The sequence below is a fragment of the Rhipicephalus sanguineus genome, chromosome 11 (assembly GCF_013339695.2).
Source record: "Rhipicephalus sanguineus isolate Rsan-2018 chromosome 11, BIME_Rsan_1.4, whole genome shotgun sequence".
NCBI classification, from domain to species: Eukaryota; Metazoa; Arthropoda; class Arachnida; order Ixodida; family Ixodidae; genus Rhipicephalus; species Rhipicephalus sanguineus.
The window spans coordinates 6,932,235-6,940,064 of record NC_051186.1 but is presented as its reverse complement, the minus strand read 5'-3'; the positions used below and the strand labels follow the sequence as shown (position 1 = coordinate 6,940,064).

General features: G+C 51.2%; 1 protein-coding gene across 1 annotated transcript; it reads left to right on the top strand.

Annotated features, from left to right (window-relative positions):
• Positions 1-6,772: 6,772 nt before the first annotated feature.
• LOC119374275 (uncharacterized) lies at positions 6,773-7,435 on the top strand. The gene has a single exon (XM_037644354.1). The coding sequence runs from the start codon at positions 6,773-6,775 to the stop codon at positions 7,433-7,435; it is 663 nt and encodes a 220-aa protein (XP_037500282.1).
• The last annotated feature ends 395 nt before the right edge of the window (positions 7,436-7,830 follow it).

Sequence of the window (7,830 nt, the reverse complement as noted above, 5' to 3'; positions counted from 1 at the left end):
CGATGTGCAAACTTTGCGGAGGCGCACACGTAACAGCAGACAGAAAATACAAGCAGCGCTTCCAGATCCCGTATGTTCTGCGTCACAGGAGAAAGGAGAGACAGAGGCGACTCCAATCTGGGTTTTCAGTGAGCCTACAGCGCGGAAGACTTCCCACCACTGCACACAGACAAGCCAGGGGGTACCAGTGCGACACAGCGCGGCCGATCCCGATCTAAGGGAAAGCGATCACGATCCAGAGGGCGATCAGCCTCCATGGCAAGATCCCTATCTAGGACTTCTTCGGTTCGCATCACAACGCAAGGGGCTGACAAGCGACCGTGGGCCACCAAGGCCAAGAAGACGTCACAGCCGCAGGTAAAGGGGGGTGCTGACTCGGAGCATGTTAGTTTCGAGCTAGTTAGTAGTATCCAAAAGGAGAATGCTACTCTCAGAAGCATTGCCGAACAGCTCAAGGCTGAAATAGCAGAAATCAAGGGAGCTAAGGTGGTGAAGGCCGCTCCTCCATCGCGGCCGTACGGGCCCGTCGAGAATATAGGGGAGTCGCCAATAGCTGAGGTTCCAATGGATACCCATTCTGAGGTTAGGCCGGCAAAGAGAAGGGCCAATACTGAGCACATCAGGAACGAGGAGCTCGATTTTCAGGTGCAAACCACAGATTCTTTGGCGGAGATTAAGGGGACTCTAGGCAACTGACCGAGGTGATGGCCTCTCTTGGCACTAGGACTTCCAAGCTTGAAAAAGGCTCAGCAAACTGAGAGCCAAGAAGGGCGTGAAATCGCTGGTTAAGCGTAGGGCTACTTCCTTGGGGGAGACTTATGGTAGCACCCAGGCCGGATCAGCCGACATCACCAATGATGGCTGTGAGTAACGGCATACTGAACTTCACGATTTGGCAATAGAACTGTTGGGGCTTCTCTCAAGAAAGGGCGGCCTTACAGCAGTTCCTCAGATCGAGAGCATCGCGACCGCAGATTATCGTATTGCAAGAGGTATTGACGGATAGTTTCTCTGTCGGGCTACACATCATACGTAAACAGAGGGCTGAAGGGTAGGGGGGGTCTCCACCCTGGTCTCTAACAAACACACTTTTATCGAGCATGACAAAGATAGGTAGGTGCACAAATGAATACCTTTTTGGTGAGGTTATCACGAGCAGCAAGCTCAAAAATAGCGTATTCATACTCAACGTGTACACTTCCCCTAGAGAGGGGCAGCATCGCTTCACTTCGTTGTTGGCTAAGGCATTTCTGTAGCAGGCAGGGCCAGGGCACCCATTGCTGTGGCCGGGGACTTTAATGCCCACCATCAGGCTTGGGGTTACCCACACACCACACACAAAGGCGTGAACCTCTGGCAGGCAGCGGCGTATCTTGGCCTCACGTTAATCCCCTATTCCAACTTTCCCACCAGGATTGGCAACTCTGTGTCACAGGATTCGACTCCGGATCTCACATTCGTGGGGTCGGCAGGGAAGTTTTCCTGGGCTAACTTGGAAGTAGAATTAGGGAGTGATCGTTATATTGTCAGTACAGAGTTGCAGGTAGGCAGGAAGCCTCCCAGGACATTCAAATACATAGACTGGGATCACTTCCGCAAGATCAGGGAGGAAATAGGAGGTGAATCATCGGAGAACTTCCAAGATTGGATGGCTAGCGTCAGAGGGGATGTAGAAGAACCGACCAAGTTGATACACACAGAGCTGGAGGTCAGTCAGATGGATAGCAGACTAGCACACTTAATAGAGGCCAATGATTTTCTGCTGTCTTGGTGGAAAACGCAGAAGCTCAATCGTAGGCTTAGAAAGAGGCTAGCCGTGCTAAACAAGGAAATTATGACACATTACCAAATACTCGAGAGACAGCAATGGCAGGAGGTGTGTAACATGGTGGATGGGCAGATGCGAATAGGTGGGAAATGGAACCTACTCACGCACCTGCTCCACGGAAATGAGACCAAAACCAGTAAGGATCGGGCGGTGGATAGAATTCTACATGAGGAAAGGCAGCACCAAGGGAATGACGAAATCGCCACGCGCTTGGCACGGAGGTATCTTCCCTCGGCGGACTGGGCCCCCGGGGCCTGCCTGGTGACGATACAAGGGCAAATCAGCCGTGCGCCTTGATAGGCCGTTTCAGGAGGCGGACGTTCAAGAAACACTACAAAAAATTGGGGGACCCTTAAGCTTCGCCTTTAAGAGTTGAACGCGATAGCGAAATACATGTAAACCGCTGTATATGTATTCATTTTGTACGATATGGTATTCTGTTTTGCTTGTTGATTTGCTCGCCATTGCACCGGACTGCTTGTTGTTACTGCCCTGTATAGTTTGGTCGTTGGATCCCGTCAAGCTACTTATGTAGCTTTTAACCCAACGCAACCATCCAGCATGTATATGCTGGAAAATAAAATTGAATTGAATTGAATTGAAATCCGGCCCCCAGTGCGCACTTCAACCACTAAGTGCATACTTATTAATGTGTATTGTTACACACACACACACGCACGCACGCGCGCGAATTGTACAGGCTTTCGATCTAAAGCAAGAGTCGCATGGCCTCCAAGATATACGCCGCACGCCTGCCCTCTCGGATGCCATGAAAAGGCCAGACATATGTCTCACAATGCCTCACAGATGGCAGCACATTATCTAGGGTTTGCTGCGTTGGCTTGATATGTTTTCCGCTAGATGGACATAGTTGTCCGTTTTTAGAGCTGTTTGAAAGTTCGTGTGTGTATTTAGCGGCGATGGCTGCACTATCCCGGCCTTTTTCGACGTAGTTTGATGACCTCGCGATTGCGCCTACAAATCCCCATATGGGCTCGTTTTCGTCGTGACACCTGCCGAACAAAATGCGTTGAGACTCTTTCACTACATGACATTTATGTAGTGTTTTTTCCGAAGCAGCTGCAAGTAACATTGTGGCTTTGTGGTAAGACACCTGCCTGCCACGCAAGCGGCCCGGGTTCGATCCTCATTGGGACCGAAGATTTTATCGTTTATTTTATTTGCAACTTTCTCGATTTTTCGCTCACGGATGATATTTCGCTCACAACCAACGGTGCCGACGCCGACACCGGAATTTCTGCGACACGAGCTCTCTAACGCTATCGCGTTAAAAGGTGAATGGCCGGTCAGCCCCGGGACCCGATGGCGTAACTAACAAAATGCTGCGCAATTTAGACGACAGGTCGATAAGGTCATAACGGCAGAGATCAACCGCATATGGGAATCGGGTGTCTTTCCAGATGAGTGAAAGGCTGCGTCTGTGATTCTTATTCCCAAGCCTGGGCGCAGGCCCGGGGCTGAGAACCTCCGGCCATTCTCCCTCACGTCTCACACCAGTGCACCAAAAACACACAAATGAAGTGCCAGGTGTGTAGCGTCCCCCTCAACATCCACTGTTTGGCTGTCTACCATGAGTGAACATGAAGCGCGCATGGAGTACCACGCCTTCCTTCTGACCCGCGGGGAGGAAGTCGACCCCGCACACATATACAGTCGAGTCCACTTATAACAATACCGGTTTTAACAATATGTCGGATATAACAATGGACAGCCGCGGCACCGTCAGCTTTTCATTGTATTCTATGGCAAAATAAACCGCTTATAACAATGCTGTCATGATTCAATATCGGTTATAACTATTAAATGTGGGCACTGGAGCCAACCCTGAACGAAACAAAAATGCAAAAACGCTGCGACAATGCCACCCCAACCCCGCCTATTACGCAAAAGGGCATGAGAGCATACGCGCGGCGGCCAGGCGATAGCGCACTTGGCCTCGCACGCGGCGAGTGCGCGCCGAAGGGGCTCGCATGCCACCGCTGCTTCCGCCTACCGCGGCGACGCGGAGGAGGGGGAGGAGGACCGGATGGGCGCCTCTACGGGCAGTGGGGCAGTCCATTCGGAGGGTGCGCCACCGTAGAAAAAGCACCGGGGCGCCTAAGCCGCCACAGCAGCAGCGCCGTGTGCACTGTGCCGACCTCCCCTATTCTTCGCTAATTTGGCCACGTCTCCAGCTTCGCCCGTTTGCACGTGATCCGAGTCTGGTGCTTACTAGCGTCGTTTTCCTTGCCTGTTGTCACTGTTCCTGTTCTGTGGTCACTGTCGCCTCGATCCTCCTGTCCCCGCTCAAAGGCGATGCCTGTAAGGGCGGCAAACAGAGCAAAGTGCGAGTGACAGTTTTTTTCTGTGCTAACATGGACGGCAGCGACAAGTGCCCCGCCTTTGTGATAGGCAAGTCGAGGAATCCTCGCTGTTTTCGTGGTGCCGCGAGGATACCTGTTCGCTACCGCCACAACATGAAAGCGTGGATGACGCGCGAACCAACGTTACTAGAACAAACTCAGTTTCAAAGCTCCGTATCTCCGCCAGCGGAGGAGGGTGGTCCGAACGGCGGTCGCGAGAACTAGCGGCGCTGCAGTTCCGTCTTGCGCCACTATCGGCGCGTCGTCTGCTGCCACGGCATAACGCTGCGGTCCGCCGCGCAGTTGCCGCGAGCAAGTGCGCGGCAACTTTCTTATTGTACAATAGTTAGGTGGATACTTAGGTGGATATGCATAAGGTCGTCCGTATGCATTGGCCCGCGTGCGTTGTTCATTGATTGGCTAAGAATCGATGTTCGATCTATATTGCCACGCCCACTTCTTGTTTATTTTGATGTATTCGGGTTTTGACCAGCAAGGACGGTTATCAACGCTCGACGCTGTCCGCGAAGCAGTGTTCGAGAAGCTTCGCGATTGTAGTAGATCGTTTTGTTAAGATTGCGCGCCGCACGCGAATGTTCTAGCTTTGTCGAAGATAACGCCGCCACCAGCGATATCGCTGGAAAGTTCGATAGCGCCTGTATAAAAGCCGACGCGCTTGATCGCTTGTCAGTTGATCGACGGTCGACGCTCTGTTCGCCGCTATCAGTGTATTGCTGTAGTTTGACTTTCAGTTTCCCGGCCACAAGTTCGGCCAAATAAAGAGTTTCATCTCGGACCTGCTGACTGCTGCCTTCGTCGACGTCACGACCCTGTGACAATATTTCAGCTGTCTACATTGCGCTTAACTTCCAAGCATAAGTTTCTAAGCGAATGAGGGTTTTCAGCGTAATTTTTATAACTACCACCACAATTTTAGCCGCTGCCGTCTTATCTAGACCAAGAACAACCCAACACGTTTGTGAAAGCCTTTGAAGTGTACAAAGAAGCGTACTTACTCGAGATAGAAAAACGCTCTAGAAAAACAGTACTCATGTTTCTACAGTTTATTGAAAAAAACTTCCTCGAAAAACATCACCAATGCTTTGCAATGTTTACAAGACACGCTTTCGCGACGGTTAAAGGGATACGGACCCAAAATCGGAAAATTTACGAGAACTCGGTAAATGAAATCTCAGCGTGCGATTAGATCGAATATATGTCGTCTCTGAGCAATTTTTTCAGCGGATAGTTGTATTTTTCGGTGTCTCATCTTTCTACGTCGCATCCTTCTACAGTGCCTTAAACAATTCGAACAGATCGGCCGTGATGTGAGCACCGAGCAGTTATTCGCGCGTACTCTGTCGCTAGAAGAGTCGTCAGTATTCAACTTCAGTTTTTCAACTTCACCGAGCAGATGTTCCATGCCCACAGCACTACTTACACTATACGACAGCCGTTTGCGTTTCGTGCAGTAGCCGTTCACTACGCAGCTAAACTGCTCGTCAACTACAACTATATTTTGCACAAGTAGTCTCCGTTCCCGAAGCAAAGTGTGGGATTGGGCTAGTTGGTATTCCATTATTAAACTGTTCAAGCGCAAAAAATTGACACGGTACACATAGAAAAGACGAGGACCAGCGCTGGTCCTCGTCTTTTCTATGTGTACCGTGTCAAATTTTGCTCTGAGCAGCCCGTTCCCGAGCCGGCGAACTGTAAAATATTCCGCACATCTTGTTCGATACCCTCGTCGTAATATCTCTCGAAAATCCACTGCTTTGAAGGCATAGCGACAGCTGACAACTGATCGAATGTCAGTGTGATGCAACTCCCAGTCTCGGTAGCGTATATAGGTAATCGCCTGCCTTTCGTTTTGCTGTTCTATTTCTGGCGGCTCCTCCAAACTAGGCACTGGGCTTTCGCGGGACGCCGGGCGTTTTGGGGGGGATTTGCGCCTAAACCCCGAACATTTTGGCTTTGAAATGTGGAGTGGAAGTGCTGGAACAAGCGCGGCATGGCACCGGGCGCGAGTTCCCACTTTCCACGTGGGATCAAACTTCTTGTCCCGCAACGACACGACGATAGTGCTTTACAATGTCGTCACTCTCAAAATGAACGCACAGACCTTGCATTTCTCAGTAAGCTTCCTATCTTTGCGATGCGAAGCTTGAATGGCGTAGGACCTTTTGGAGGTCCGAAGTGTCATGAAGCGGAGTCGTCGTTGCGGTAGCCGCTCTTGCAGCCCGGCGCAAAGCAAGTCGGCATACCGCACTGTGAATCTGTTCGCCCTCGTTACGCTTCGTACATCATGCACGTGCCTTCGTACAAGACACTAAGCCTGGTCAAGAACAGTCGCAAAAATGACGAGCTAACAAAGCGCAGACGACGCTGTAACCCACGTGCGCTCGTGCATCGGCGGCGCAGATCACAAGCGCCAGCCGCGGGAGCTAGATGTGACTGCAGCGCCACTAGTTCTCACGACCGCCACGCGGACCGCCTCTCCGGCGGAGCTTTTAAACTGAGTTTGTTCTAGTAACGTTGGCGCGAACTTCTCCGTGAGTGGCTGGTCGAGTTCGACGAGAGGATGCAGCGCGAAGGCAGGAAAGTGGCGCTGGTGCTCGACAGCTGCACCGCCCATCATACCGCCCACAAGCTGTCGAACGTGGAGATTTTTTTCCTCCCTCCCAACACCACTGCGGGCTTGCAACCCATGGGCGCAGGAGTCATTGCTTGCTTCAAGGCGCTGTATCGGCGTTCTGTTTTGAGCAGGCTGGCGCTGAACCTGGACATCTCCATACGTGAACGCCGACCTGCGCCGGACTTCAAGGTTTCGCTCCTGATGGCCGTGCAGTTCATTTTTGCGGCATCGGTAGAAGTCGGCTCCTCCACCATCGCGAATTGCTTCTGTAAGGTGGGCTTTGCTGGGAATTCCAGTGAGGCGGAAGTGGAAGGCCGCGACGCTCCTGCCGACGCAGAAATGACCGAACTTTGGTCGTCGGTGAACGGTGGTGGAGACGCGTCGGGACTTTATGAGTTTTTGCACGCCGACGGCGCAGTAGCAATAAATGAGGACCTCACCGACGAGGCGATTGTCGCTGCGGACATCGGCGCGGAAGACGACAGCAGTGACGACGAGGGGGAACCGGAACCCATGCAGGTTGTGTCGCATCAGGAAGAGTTGCAAATGATCGACTCCCTGCGCGATTTTGTGTTTGCTAAAACCTTCCGCTCGCCACGCGCCGGTTGATGCTTTGCAAAAAGATGTCAATAAGATGGCCAGTAAGCAGTCGAAGCTGACTGCTTACGGTTTTCTGCCTGATAAAAAGTGAAAAGTGTAAGCAACTTCCCCCTCATTAAGTGCTCTTGTTTATTATGTTCCGCTCATTAAATGCTCTTGTTTGTCACGTTTTCTTTATTTTCGGCATAACCCCCTTACAACAAAAATCGGTTATAACAATGATATTTTCATGGCACCTCAATATTTTTGTAAGTGGACTCGACTGTATATGCTTAAGGCCATTGTTCCAATTTGGGCACACACTCTACTTTGTAAACTACTGATTCCAGTGAAACAACATTTATTTTCAGTCTACAACTCTACCCTCTAGACAAGCTGGAATAGTTCTGTTTTGTTTTTGCTGC